This window comes from Ambystoma mexicanum, chromosome 13, assembly GCF_040938575.1.
Source record: "Ambystoma mexicanum isolate Mex_15411 chromosome 13, UKY_AmexF1_1, whole genome shotgun sequence".
NCBI classification, from domain to species: Eukaryota; Metazoa; Chordata; class Amphibia; order Caudata; family Ambystomatidae; genus Ambystoma; species Ambystoma mexicanum.
Genome location: NC_090938.1, coordinates 546129814 through 546144880, shown reverse-complemented (window position 1 = coordinate 546144880; position 15067 = coordinate 546129814). Strand labels below are relative to the sequence as shown.

The 15067-nt window shown below is 45.2% G+C and overlaps 1 protein-coding gene across 2 annotated transcripts in view; it reads right to left on the bottom strand.

Moving 5' to 3' along the window:
* Positions 1–15067, bottom strand: part of SLC4A1 (solute carrier family 4 member 1 (Diego blood group)) — a 244823-nt gene that overhangs the window by 168042 nt on the left and 61714 nt on the right. For both annotated transcript variants that reach the window (XM_069634298.1, XM_069634299.1), the window contains one exon: positions 909–1044. In XM_069634298.1, coding sequence (XP_069490399.1) covers positions 909–1044 — 136 coding nt within the window. The remainder of the gene's footprint in view (positions 1–908; positions 1045–15067) is intronic.

Here is a 15067-nt window from a genome sequence, read left to right as displayed (position 1 = left end):
ATGCTGCAAGCTCATCTTGAGAAACAGCTCCCAGTAACTTCAAGCCCCAGGTGGGGATGAGCACTTCTTATGAGAGTACCTGAACTACTGGACCATCTTGAACAACATCACCCAGTGGATCCAATCTCCAAGTGGGTATGAGCTCCGGGAAAAGTACATGTACTGCAGAACCTCCACGACAACAGCTCCGGGTGACGTAAGTCCCCGTTGGGTATGACTGCTTGCTAAGAGAGTACCTGTGCTGCAGGACCACTTTGGTCAACATCTCCCTATGATTGTAATCCCAGGGGGCATATGTCCTCTTGCATGGGAGAACACCTGTGTTTCAGGACCACGTTGAACAACAGCTCCAGGAGTTTCCTAACCCCAAGATAGCAATACTGTATTTGCATTTGTATTTATTAAATTTTATATAACGTTTTAAGCCAAAGCGCTTTACATGAGCAACAGTGAGTACATTACAAGCAATACAAAACGAGTCATGAATCAAGTAACTGATAACAATATACAGAACAATTTACATGAGAAAATGAGTGAGCTTGTGCAGAACAGGACAGTTATGAGAGAGAACAGTAGAGGGGTGTCAGGATGGCGATTGAAGAAGGTAAGATTTTAAAGCAGTGCGGAAGGAGGAGTAAGAGGTGGTGGAGCGTATAGGGAGGGAGGCGGTTCCAGTGGAAAGGAGCAAGAAGTTGGAAGGAACAGAAACGGGATGGAGCACAGGGTGCGGGTGGAACAGTGAGTAGGAAATAAATGATCAGCAGAGCGAAATGGGCGAGAAGGAGAGTAGAAAGAGCGGAGGGAGGAAAGGTAGGGTGTAGCGAGACCATAGAGATATTTAAAGACAAGACAGAGGAAGTTGAATTTGAGTTGGGAATAAAAGGATAGACTGCTTCCTAGGACAGTACCTGTGCTGAAGGAGCAGGGCTCTGAGGACATCTTCGCGGTCTTGGGGTCTCAGCTGGCCTTCAAAGATCATCTGGTCAATTAACTGGCAGGCTATGCCAGGCAGCGTCTTTTCTGGTAGGTCCAACAGAACAGTACCTGGAAAGGAAAAATGTAAAATGAGTAAGTAGATCTATGAGCCGGCAGAAAAGTGCTTCGTTAGAAAGACTTGTTGCAGGACTAACTGCTTAGGCTATCTTATGAGTAGAAGCGGATTGTAAAGACTGGATCTCAAAAGGAAGGCTCTGTCTGGTATTCCGCATGTTTCTTGAGGATGTGAAAGAAATGGGGGAGGGGTGTGTGCAATTAACTGAAGATAAGCAACTGCTCTAGCTGCTTTTCATTGCTTATAATGAAGACGCCATTTTAGTTCAAGTGGAAAGACTAGCTTGGATAGAAGGCACTATCCTTTCGAGTTGAAGGCCTTCCTTTCCTACTGTTCACTCTTACAATTGAACTTTATGTGTAGAGAGCCTCACTCTGAAGGGTTCTAAGACTCTCTCCTGCAGGGTTCTTAACATATCTCTCCATGCCAGCTACCGGTGCTTGGCTACCATATCAGGGTTCAGAAGGGGCTGGTAAATACATTGTTTGATCTACAATGTCTTCAGCGTATGGTATATTTTCTCTCCTAATCCTACTTTACTTTTTGCCGCCTCGCCTCTTTGCTCCCACTGTCAATTGGTGCAAGATCTTTACATCTGCTTATTACGTTTGTCGCGGCTCATTTGGGTGTAATTTGTGTAGTTGCGGGCATGAACTGTTGTGAGAATATTCTTTTCATTTTCTTGAAGGAAAGACGGCCTGAAAGTGGTACAAATGCCACACATGCAACACACATAACTTAACACTTGACATGCTCATGGATTTCTGGGGGAACATGTTTTTCTTTTTTTGTGTCATGTTATAACTGTTTTCTATTGCATCCGACCAGTTTCGCCTCACAGCCCGCTCCAGACGGTCGACTCAGCTCACGGTCTGAACTTATTGATTCATTTTGGACACGACACTGGGAGTCGCTTGGAGACTTAGAACCTCGATCCAACCAAAGTCCACATTTTAAACCAAGGACAGCCTTTCATGCTGCCTTCGGCAAACCTGGATACATTTCTCCTTATCCAGTTTCCAGATCTAATGCATTTGTGATCTATTGTTGGCATGGCCAGACTGTGATTTCCTGGACTTTCTAGACAGGCTTTCCGAGCCTTTGCCCCTCCAGTGGTCGAGACTATGGTAGAACCATTACCTATGTGATATTACCTTTAGCTTAAAGGTTGTTTTTATCATTCACCAATTGATGTATTCGTCACCTAAAACAAATTATAGACAAATCCTCAAGAATACGTGTATGGGAATGCCACGTCCTGATGAAGATGGACATAATCTGTAATCCAGTTAGATGTTTCTTCCAACGAAACTACTCTGTTTTGGTATTATGCTTATTACATTGTGTTTATGTATTTATGTGAATCCCGGCATATCACCTTAGTAGTTGACGTATAGCATCCTATGTCAGATTTTTAGTGTGTGGCTTTAGAATTGTGAGGCTTTGCAGTGCTATCATACCATTGGACTGCCCTATTTGGGATCAATTCATTGTTCCTTTTTCTTCAATTGCCTATGTGATAGGTTGATTTTATCAACTAACCAACGTATTAATTGAATCAAATTGTTATATTCATCAGTGTCCAGTTGACCTGGCTCCTCTCTCCGGAGAGATAATTTTTTCTCTGATGGAGATGGTGGCCTTGGCTACTGAACAGCTACTTGAGGGACTACTGTCATTCTTCGCCTGAATTGTTTATTGGCATTGAATTGTTTATTGCCTCCCTCCGTGACCAGAACTTTTTTTTAACATACATTGCACTTTATATCTCTGTATGTTTATTCTTGTGTGTATTCCCAACTATTTAATACCCTCTTAAATGAAATTTGACTAAAATAATAAAAATTTATTTTTTTAAAGCTTTTTCTGTGGTCTGTATGGGGTGATCGGTGGAGTTGACCTAGGGTTACTGCTTTCATGTCTTTGATGGAACCATGTTTTCCTAAGTGAACTTAGTTTCATATCCGCTGGCTTGACCTTGTTCAGTATAACTGTTTTCTGGAACGCTCTATCACAATACATGTAGCCTTCTGGTGCTGTACTGAAAATAGGGATTTAAACAAGGGGTGGTACCAGCTGCTCAGTGTGAAAAGTCAGTGGTTGTTGAATAAGAAAGTTTTGAGTTTGTTTCTGAAATTCAGATTATCCTGACTAAGTGTCAAAATAGTGGAAATAGAATTCCAAAGTTTTGCAGCAGGATTAGGGAAGACATGGCCTTCTAGTCTTACTCGTCTAAACTAGGAGGGAGAATTGTCTTTACATAATATAAAAGATAACTTGGTCGATTAGCATGAAACTTGCATTTACTACGTCAACCGCATGGCGCTCAATGCACAAGGCTTTCAATTTTGCTCGTGCTGCAACTGGGAGCCAGTGCATGAATGCCATGCTGGTGTTTTATATTCCCACCTGCTCATTCTGAGCATTCCAGCTGCTGCATTTTGCATCCTTTGCAAACTGGCGAGTACACAATTAGGGTACTTAAATAAACCTTTTTGGCCAAAAATGCAGAGAAAGAAATGGCTGAATGTGCGCTTAATGCGCATTTGACATGGGGGAAAAAGCATTTCCATAATGTCGAACAAGGGGAGGAGAGGATGCGGGGGTGTTCCCCACTTCTATAACACGGAAAGCAGGGGAAAAATAAAGTTAAAAAAAAGGTTAAAAACGGACCCTCTGGCGGAAGTTCCGCCCCACAATGGGAAGGCGGAACGCACGCTGCAGGAAAGAAACAGACAATGCTACGTTAAGTGATTCTCACCTTACATAGGGGTTTAGGGGTGGCGGCAGGGGGAATGCTGGCAAGGGCGATCTACGTGATTATTTCAACATACACGTTTTTTTAATTCGGAATTTTCAGATTTGAACGTTTCTGTGCCGCGATAATCACGTAGATCCAAATAAGCACAGTTGACGAAGTCAACATGAGAGAGCCGTATGGATAGCACACGGGGGCTACATTACACGGAAGGCGGTAAGGGTTAACAGTCACCGGTAATGGTACCGGTGACCGTTAACCCCTACCGCCTTACTACGAGGTCCCTTTGCGGGTAGGTACTTTAACGCCTGCTGTTTAGCAGGCGTTAAAAACCAACCCGCAAAGGGACCAGGGTGCTAATTACGGTACCGCAATTTGCGGCACCGTATTTAGCGCCTTCCCATTCCCATAGAGCCCTATGGGGCAAAAATGGGAATGGGGAAGGGCAATGGGGGAAGGGGGAATTACCGCCCCGCCAACCTTGGAATAGGGCGGTAATTCCCCTTTCCACCAAGGCGGTGCCGGTATTTTACCGGCATGGACCAAGGTGCTAATAGCACCTTGGTCCTCCGCCTACCGTGTAATGAGGCCCCCTGAGTTTTGCATGGAAAAGTTAAAAGGGGAACACATGTTTTACAATTTGGATAGTCAACCCCTTCAACCCCTTCTGTGCTAGGGTTGAGAATGTGGGATAGAGTGGTGGGTCTCACCAGACACAGAGATGTTATTCTTGGGGTGCAGCTAACGCTGACCTGCTTAGGCAAAATGGGTGTGGGTCTATTGATATGGTGAACCAGTTATCAATAAAATCTCAGTTTCTGAGCTCTTAAAAGTTGCCGTACATCAAGCTATCAATAAAAAGCACCAGTTCCATTTTCGGGAGGATTTTGATGTGAGTCTTTGTGTTCTGTAACGCTCACCTGGTATCCATGGGGACGTCACCCAGCCTGTTCTGACCTCTTACGACCTTGAACACTTCCCTGGAGTCTACTCGACTGGAGACTGGGCCTGAAACAGAGGATTGGTAGAGTTTAACTCCCTATTGTCTCTGTGTGCTTGAACCCCTTCTTCCCCGAGGTCCAATCCTTCCCTTTGATCCACAGCTCACCTTGTTTTCTTGGAAGGTGTGCTCTCCATCCTGCTTTCAGCGCAGGGGCACGTTGATTGATGCGGGCTCGTTGCTGCCTAGTTAGTTCACTGGCAAGAGTCCGGCAGGTAAGTATAATGAGTCTTTTGAACAGTTTTCTAACTTCGGTCCTTTCCTTCCTTAGATGATGGCCGACGTCCGGGGATGGCGACGTGCTGCTGAGATGAGTTCGACCCTTTCGTATTTGTATTGAACTGGGTTCTTTTTCTGTGTCTTTTAGGTGCTGCGACGTTTTCAGCGTGGATGCCGGTTATGAAGAAGAAATGCGGTGAGTAAGCGCGGTATGCAGCGTCTCTAGATGTTTCCACGCTAACCTGGAGTGTCTTTTCCTTCTTGCAGATGGATGAGAAGTTCCGGAGACAGAGTTCCCCCAGAGCGGCTGGGATTCAGGTAAGCGTTTGAAGCTCGTACAGTCTTTAGAAATAAGCGAAGATTTGCTGAATGCTTACTAATGCCTTTTTTCTGTTCTTTTCCCTTTTCCTTAGGAAGCGGCGTGCCAGGATGGGAATGACGCTGCCGAAGATGCCAGCAGAACAGAAGAAGCGATGAATGATGGGCAGAAGCGCCGCAAGGTAAGGCTGTTCCTAATGGTGTTCTTGTTCTTGCAGGAGCCGAGCGCAGAAGAAAGATGCAGGCCTACTGGATACCGATCCGAACACGGTGAGTGACACGCTGCAGGTGCAGAAAACACAAAGCATGTTTCTCAGCCTGGGCGTGGCTTAAATAGTCTCTGGGTATCCCAGGTGTCTCTGGGCTGAACCACACCCAAAAGACTAGACTGCACATGCAGTTCTGGGAACCGAAATATGTGGGGGCATCCATCTTGTCCCCATCAAAGCACTACAAGTCCAATCCCCAATGTTATCCTATGGGAGTGAGTGAGTCTGGTGCCATAAGCGCCAAGTTTGACTCCAAGTGGGTCTTTGGAGGGATGGAGAGGCCCTTGAGGGCCTTGTAGGTGATTGTGGCCTGGCTCCAGCCTGACATCTTGGAGAGCTGGGGACATGAGGGGCAGGAATCATGACAGTGTCCGTTACGGCCTCCTCCGTGATGTCTTTGTGATGGGGTCCTTCACAGAATGGCAAGACCTGCCTGAGCCCCTGAGGTTGCGCCCCCCTCCCGCTTGTTGCACTACAAAGGTCTACGCCGAACCCTCAATACCAGGTGGAAAGACTTCCCCTCGCTCCCCCCAGATGGATTGTTACTATTGCTGGTCGTGGAGGGTGCTTCGTTCCATGGAGGAGTGTCCAGATTATACAGACTGCTACAAGACCGGGCATGCAAACCGCTACTACGACTCCGTGGGGCCTGCAGCAGAGACCTCGATACGAATATAACAGAAAAGGTATGGGGCTCCATGTGTGCTCGAATTCATGGAGTATCCCTAAACTCCAGATTTCGCTTAATTCAATTTAAACTACTACATAGATACCACTACACCCCCACTATACTCCACCTTATGTCACATAATTGCTCTTGAAAGTGCCCGAGATGTAGCATCGACAATGCAAGTTATATTAACATGCTCTGGGCCTGCCCAAGGATTGCTACCTTCTGGGAAGGGGTATGTGGGGCGATTTCGACAATGTTTGACTGTACGATTGCACCATGCCCAAGGACATGCCTGTTTCACGACTTTCACAGCTTAGGCACAGCTATAAGAAACTGGCTGGACTTTGCATGCTATTAGCAACACATTGCATATTGTTACTATGGTTGCGCCCTGGTAACCCTACACTAGACCTCTGGCTCCATACCGTCACATGGGCGTCTGATACTGAGGAGCGTTGGGCTACTATGCAATCGGCCACCAGCAGACCAGCGGATATATGGCCCCCACTTCCGTAGCTACCTGCAATCATTGATCATGAAAGACACAGGATAGGCAGATGCCCCAACGCCCCTCAAACTGTAATGGTACCAGTAGGTGGATCACATGACCCTTGACCTCGAAATCCATGTATATACAACGTGCAGGTTACTGGAACTGAGCTATGCTTAGCTATATTGCTGAGACGGTATTTCTTAATGTATTACTCACCTATGTCCCTGTTGTAACATCAAGCATTATAAATAAAGGTTTTTTTTTTTAAATAAAGGAGCTAGTCTCATATAATTTTGAAAAAAAGATTGCAGTTGCCCTGTAGCTACTTTCTCCAACAGTTTAGTAGGGAAGGGAAGTTTAGATATAGATCAAAAATTGGATGCGTCTGGGGGGTGATGTTGGGGCTTATTGTAGTGCTTTAACCTGCACAACTTGAAAACATTGGGTTAATGCTACTTAGGGCCTCAGCAGGAGTTTGAAGGTATTTTCTTGGGTATCACCGCCATACTTGTTTACTGTCTGCATAATTCGGAGTCATCCGGACCCTTCAGTTATTCCCTTTTTGTGGTCCCATAAGACTCCAATGGGGACATGCAGTATTACGGCACGTGGTATCAAAGCATGGGTAACACTCATGCAGTAATGCTTTTATGTGGAGGTAAGTCCTCCCCACACAGAAGCAAGGAGAATTGAAGACTTTTGGAAATTCAACTCAGAATTTGGCAGACAAGAGAAATATGCAATATTTTCAAATACTGCAATTTTACACAGTACTTAGTGATAAAGTCGCTTTGGAAAAGGTCACCAAAAGGCGAGATTCCCCAAATTTACACTCCCATGAAAATCAAGCACTTTCCCCAAATATTCTACGACTGGTGTCAGAATAGAACATTTTAGTCATCATAGAATATGTGGGGGGAGGCTTTTAGGGGGCAGGGTGACTTTTCCCCAGGGGACATTTTGACATAGAACCATTTTATACCACTATCGACCCACTTGTTATGAGGCACTTATTAGGGATGCATTTAAGAGTGTTCTTAATTTCTCATCTACAGGCTTGTATTCAGCTGATCTTTTAAACACTTTGTCCGGGCAACAGTCATTTGGAGGGATGGACTTTACTGTCTGTTTTCTTTCTCCCCGTTCTAAGGGTTGATGGAAACTGTTTCACGTGCCATGTTCCACTCAAGATGCACGTGCAGATAGACAAGGCCTCCTTCTGGGAGTACGAAATACATGTTCATGTTCACTTTAAAGGCTTGAATTTCCGGCAGGCTTCCTTCCCTGAATTGATGTGCCTGACAGTGCCTATCAATTATTAATATTGTGCTGTAATAGCTACAAAGAGAAATGATAGTTTAAACCCTCAAAGGATACCCTACACTCTCACTTTTCAGGGAACAAGATCTGTCCTCAATAAAAGCACTACCTGGGAATGTAGACAGGGATTATCAAAACAATGATATTTCCACTTTGACGTAAACTATGGACTGGCGTGGTTCGTGGAGATGTGGATCTGGGAACTGAGAAAGTATGTTCAAACCCACCACTCTGGCTGACATGTTGGACTCAACCAGGCAGAGCTGTGGGCCAACATCGCCATCTTGTGGTATTAATGTCTGCACCTATCGCCCTTCCAAGAGGATTTATTAAAGCAACAGAAACCGAGAAGGGGGGGGGCATTACTGCTCGGGTAATGCCCCTGGGATGATAGTTACAAGGCCAAGCGAAGCGAAGGCTTTAATGCAGACACAGCAATAGAACCCTCTGAGGGTTCTATTGCTATTAGTACCCCGGCACGTTGTACCAGGGTACTAATAGTGTTTTTCTGTAGCTGGGAAACGGCGTGAAAGCTGTTTATCAACTCAAGGAAAATAATATGTACATATGCCTGCCATGGATCAGGGAGAAGGGACTACATTTAGTCCCTTCTCTCTTTCCATGGCGGACATTAAAAACAGAAAAAAAAGAAAACAAAGAAAATGGCCACCATGGAGCGGAGAGAAGGGACTACATGTAGTCCCTTCTTCCTTTCCATGGTGGCCTAATGAAGAAAGAGATGGAACTCTGAGGTACGCCGAGCAGTGAACGTTGACAGGTAGGTCTTTGTCGCGCTGGTAGGGACCTGGAGAGGGCCAATCAGATGGTTTGTAACAATCTGATTGTCCAAGGCGGGGTACTAATAAATATTAGAGTAGAATAGGCCATTTCAGTTAACATGCCACAGTGCTAACTAGTAGCAAACCGGATAGCTTCTAGATGGCACTGTGACATGTGTGGCTTGTTAACTTAATTGGCCTCTTCTTCCCTAATATAATGTTTTATTATTGCTGATACATACCCATGTTGCATGGCACCCTTGTGTTCCCAAGGCAAACACATTGCCACAGAGCTATGCTTATGGGCTGCACAAAAGGGCCGCTCAGAGTTAAGATGGCGCGGTTTCCAACAACTGCTGTATTTCAGATGATTTGTTGCATTAAACAGGCAACTTGATGTCACTTTTACTAAATTTCAAGGGTTTTGTTCTGTTGACCTCCTTCACCTTAACGTTTTTTAACTCAGGTTTTTTCACTTAATTCAAAGGATTTGGTTATTCTGTATTTCACACCACTCGCATTACTAAGGTTTTTCATTTTTAAATCATATTTGTTGCCATAGGCAAAGTTATCAATATGTTGCTAAGCTTCGCATTATGAGGTTCTCCCCATTGCGGGTCTGTGGGCTACATGATGTGCAATGGTTATGGCCAGTGGCTAGTTTGGTTGGGGCACGGCCTGTGACCATGTCCTGTGCTCTTCTTTGCCATTTGATGAGGCAAAGGAGGAGGGAAGGGGATAAGGAAGAGGGTCTATGATGAGGGTATGATATGATATGGCATTTATAACACGCCTATACACAAGTGTTTCAAGGTGCGACGAGGCAAGGGAGGGGGAACAAAGGGAAGACAGACAATCATCCTACTAGGCCAAGTGTCATTCAGATCGCGCAAGTGCATGGGAAGGGGGAAAGGGAAAAGTGTGTGGGGTAGGGGAGAGGGGAAAGTGCAGTACAAGGGATAGTAGAATAAATAAAATAAATAAAAAAGGCCAGCTGGTGACAAGTTTAAGGTAAGTGCAGACATAAGTGCTGGTAGGGGGACTGTAAGGATACAGAAAACAGTCCTCAGGTGCTGGGGTTACCAGGGAGGCCGTGCAGGTGGGCAACTGACGGGCCTGGGCCTGATATCAGAAAGGGTGGCCAGGTAACCAGTGCAGGGGAGAGGGGGAGAGAAAGCAGAAGCAAAGATGAAGGTTTTGAGGTGCTTCCAGAACCGGAGATGGTTCTCCTCAAGTTTCAGGGAGGCAGGAAGGCTGTTCCAGAGAGAGGCCCTGCCGAAGAGAGAGATCTACTACCAGCTCGTTGCTTGGAGAAGCGGCTGACCCGAGGGAGTTGGAGGCAGATGAGCGAAGAGCTTGAGAAGGAAGATATTTAGGAATAGAGATGTGCACAAGATGGGGTAATGTGGTACTAATGGGGTACTGGGACGAAGACGCAGGAGGAAGGGGTAATGTAATGGAATAAAAATAGCATACCCGGATGAGGAAGGGAGAGACTGGATAATGCAATGGACTACTAATGGCATACCGAGATGAATAAGAGGGAGGCAGGTGGTAATGGGATAGAATACTAAAGGGGTACTGGGACAAGGAAGAGGAAGCTGGGGTAATGGGATGTATTTCTAATGGGATACTGGGATAAGCAAGAGGAACGTGATAGATTATTAATGGAGTACTGGAATTAAGAATAGGGTGGCGGGAGTAAGGGACTGGGACACTGGGACAAGGAAGAGGGAGACAGTGGCAAAGATGGAGGCAAGGTTAATGGAATGGATTACAAAAGTGGTATCAGTATAAGGACGATAGTCATGGCTAATGTAATGGATTACTAATGGGGTAACAGGATGAGGAAAAGGGGGTGGGGGTAATGTAATGGATTACTAATAGGGTACCAGGATCAGGATGAAGGAGACTTGGGATAATGTAATAGGTTACTAATGGGCTACCGGGACGAGGAAGAGGGTGGCATAGGCAACATAATGGATTGCTGATGGGGTACCGGGATGTGGAAGAAGAAGTCAGGTGTAATATAATCGATCACTAATAGGGTACCAGGACAAAGAATAAGGAGGCTGGGGTTAATGTAATGGATTACTAATGGGATACCTTGACGAGTAAGAGAGTGCTGGGAGGTAATGTAATGGATTTTTAATGGAGTAACATATTGAGGAAGAGGGAAGCAGGGCAATGTAAAAGATTACTAATGGAGTACCATGAGTTGGACAAGTGAGGCAGCGGTAATGTAGCAGATTACTAATGGGGTACATGAATGAGTAAGAGCGAGACAGGAGTAACGTAATGGACTACTAATGGGTTACTGGAACAATGAAGAGGGAGGCAGGGGATAATGTAATGCATTACTAATGGGGTTCCAAGACATGGAGGAGGGAGGGTAATGTAATGAATTACTAATGGGGTAATGGGATGAGGAAATGGGAGTCAGAGGTAATTTATTAGATTGCTAATGGGGAACCAGAACTAATGGGGTACCCGAACAAGAAAGAGCTCAGTGGTGGCGTAATATAATAGATTACTAAAGGGGTACCTAGATGTGGAAGAGAGTGGCAGAAGTAATGTGATGGATTACTAATAGGACACTGGAACGAGGAAGAGAAAGGCAGGGGTAATGCTATGGATTATTAATGGGGTGCTTGGAAGATGAAGGAGGAGGCAGGAGATAATGAAATAGATTACTAATAGGTTACCAGGATGAGGAAGAGGGAGAAGATGGGTAATGTCATGGATTACTAATGGGGAACTGGCACAAGGAATAGGGAACCAGGGGTAATGAACTGAACTACTAACGGGCCTCCAGGAAGAGGGAGGCGGGGTAATTAATTGGATTGCTAATGAGGTACCAGGACTAGGAAGAAAAGGGCAGGGGTAATGAACTAGATTGCCAATTGGCTACTAAAATGAGGGAGGTGGGGGTAATGTAGTGTATTACTAATCGGGTTATGGGATGAGGAAGAGGGCGAGCAAATGGGTGTTGGGGGAAATTATATGGATTCCTAATGGGGTATCGAGATGGGGATGAGGGTGGCATGGGTAATGTAATGGATTATTAATGCGGTGCTGGGATAAGGTGTGGGGATGGGCCTTTAATCACCTTAACCCACAACAGCCCCACCATTTAAGAAGCAAGTACACGGTTGCACATAAAACAGGTTTATTCTACAAAAGCTTTGGGGGCGGTTAGATGGTGTTACAGGACCAAACTAACCCAAGTCTCAACAATACAACATCAGTTGGCAATTTATATAATTTTTGCAGCAACTTAAAGCACTCCCAGATATTTTATTATCACCCACCTCCCAAAAATGATTGGACAAAACCTCTTTGAAGAAATCCCATCTTTTCCCAATTCTTCCATTTTCATTGGCCAGGCTTATTTTTTTTTATTATTTATTGGACATTTATACCGCGCTTCTACAGCTGAAATAGTGTTTTTCGAAATGCCACAAAGCAAAAGGGAAGGGAACAAGGGAGTAAAACCAAACAGTGAAGAAAATGACAATGAATGCAAGTGACAACAGCGGTCCTCCTAGGACTTGTGACATTCGAAGTGTGCAAGTGCAGAGAGAGAGAGAGAGAGGGGAGAGCGTAAGGGGATACGTTCTACAGGGGCCCCCAAAGGGGGGGAGGGAGTGCCCATTGCAGAAGCAACAGGTAAGTGCAAGTCGGAGATCACCTGGTGACAGGGAGGTCTACTGCCACTCATGTAAGCGCTCCGACCTGAGGAACACCACAGGCAAGTAAGGGCCTTAAGGGGGAGTGAGGGTGCTGTGGGTGATTGGGCAGAAGGCCAGGAACCAATTGAACTCTTGAGGTCCCAGGCCACCAATCTCAGTGACTGAAGGGGATTAGCACGGTATGGTGAGAGGGAAGGAAGAGGAGAAAAGGAGAGTCTTGAGATGCTTGCAGAACTTGAGATCCGGCTCGAGACGGAGAGAGAGAGGGAGGCTGTTCCAAAGGAAGCAGCCAACCAAGGAAAGGGAGCAATCACCAGCTCATCTTCATTATCATCTTCATCATCACCGGCTTATCTTCATTATCATCTTTAGATCATATTCAAAACACACCTCTTCTTGGGATTCGTTGTAGTATGTTGTGACGTCAGTACATGGTTAAACACTGGTATTGAAAACATAATTCACTGGGAGCAATAACTGGCCTAAGGCCTTTAACTTTAACTTTAAGTATGATTGCAAATGTCCTGCTGACGTACTTCAATAAATAGAGGAAGGTCTGCATAAACAGGATTTTCTTTGAACTACAAATTGCGATTTTCATTCCACAGACTCCTGGCGCCTCTAAAAGACCTTCAAATTTATGCGGGCACATACAGCCTCTGATGACCTGGAAAAACACTGAGCCGCCGGTCCCTGGCCTCGGCCTCATGTTTATTACCACCAAACAAATGAAAAAAAAAAACTCTAAAGATTCTAATACAAAGGGCGAGATAATATTTGTTACTTTACAGGGATGTAAATCTTGCCCTGTGCCTATGACCTTTTTACTAGGTAACTCATTCTCTTTTCCGTTAAGAATGTCCTTGCTACTTAGAATGCATGTGTAACAGCTAACCATGGAGAAAAGCACCCCATTGTGTGGATTTGTGTTTGTGTTGCATGTTTATTTAGTTTTAATATTGTATCTTTCTACGTGCGTGAAGATCTAATATGCAGCCATTCTATATGATGGTAAAACTAAAAGTAACATATAATGAACTCCATGCGGTTTATATGGATTTGCAACTCTACCCCAGTTTGCTGCTATCCCCCTCGCTGCTATCCCCCGATCATCAATATGGTGTGCGCAACATGAATCCCTGGTAATAAAGGGGACCCTCCTTAGCCACCACGACAAAGGTAGAGGGATGTGGCTGGGGTGGATTACCAATGGAATACCCAGACAAGGAAGAGGGAGTCAGGAATATTATAATGGATTCCTAATGGGGTACTGGGATGAGGAAGAGGAAGGCAGGTTTAATGTAATGTATTACTAATGGGGTATAATGATGAGGTCGAGGGAGGCAGGGTAATATAATGGAAATTTAATGGGGCATTAGGATTTGGGAAAGGGAGCCGGGGGTAATGTATTGGATTTCTAATGGGGTGCTGAGATGAGGATGAGGGAGGCAAAGGTAATGTATTGGATTTCTAATGGAATACTGGGATGAGAAAGAGTGAAGCAGGGGTATCAGATTACTAGTGGAGTACTGGGATAAGGAATAGTGGGGCAGGGTAATGGATTACTAATGTGGTAGTGGGAAGAGGAAGAGTAAAGTGGGATAATCGAGTACTAATGTGGTACTGGGACGAGGAAGTGTAAGGCTGAGGTAATGGGGTACTGAAGCGAAGAAGAGTGAGGCATGGGTAGTGGGTTACAGGGATGAAGAACACTGGGGCATGGGTAATTGAGGACGTAGACGAGGAAGAGGGAGGCTGGGGTAGTGCGGTGTAGTGCCCACGACACTTCTTGTGGAACGCGTTTCACTGAATGAGTTCTACCAAAAGGAGTGACATATTCTATCCATCACAGATACAGCTGTTTTCTTAGTAAAGTCAATCATTATAAAGTAAATGCCTGAAAAGAATGTCAATGGGCAGGCTAATCTGCACTTTGCATGGGCTGGTTTGCTCTTTCAGAAACCATGTGGAGATTGTGTAGCCTTTTGATGTGAAAGGACGTTTTGTATGAGACGCTGCATCGTGAATCACAGGCAAAGAACACTAAGAATAATACCTTATTACAGCTGTCATTTTATTAGCTTCTTGAAATATACATCTGTCGCTGCTTCTCCCTTAGCAACTATTTTTAATTCTAAAAAGGACATACATTGGGGGTCATTACGACCCAGGCGCTAACTGCGCCAACTTTACCACCATGGTGTAAACTACGTTCACACCATGGTGGATGGCGGATTTACCGCCCCATTCCAAGGTGAGTGGGGCGGTAAATCCCCATTTCCCATTTTCCCTTCCCCATTCCCATTTTTGCCCCATAGGGCATAATGGGAGTGGGGAAGGCGCTAATTACGCCACCGTAAATTACGGTGGCGTAATTAGCATCATGGCAGGTTAGCGCCATGGATTTTAACGGCTGCTAAGAGCAGCCGTTAAAATCAGAATAGGCGTTAAGGGTTAACAACGGCGTTAACCCTTAACGCCTGGGTCGTAATGAG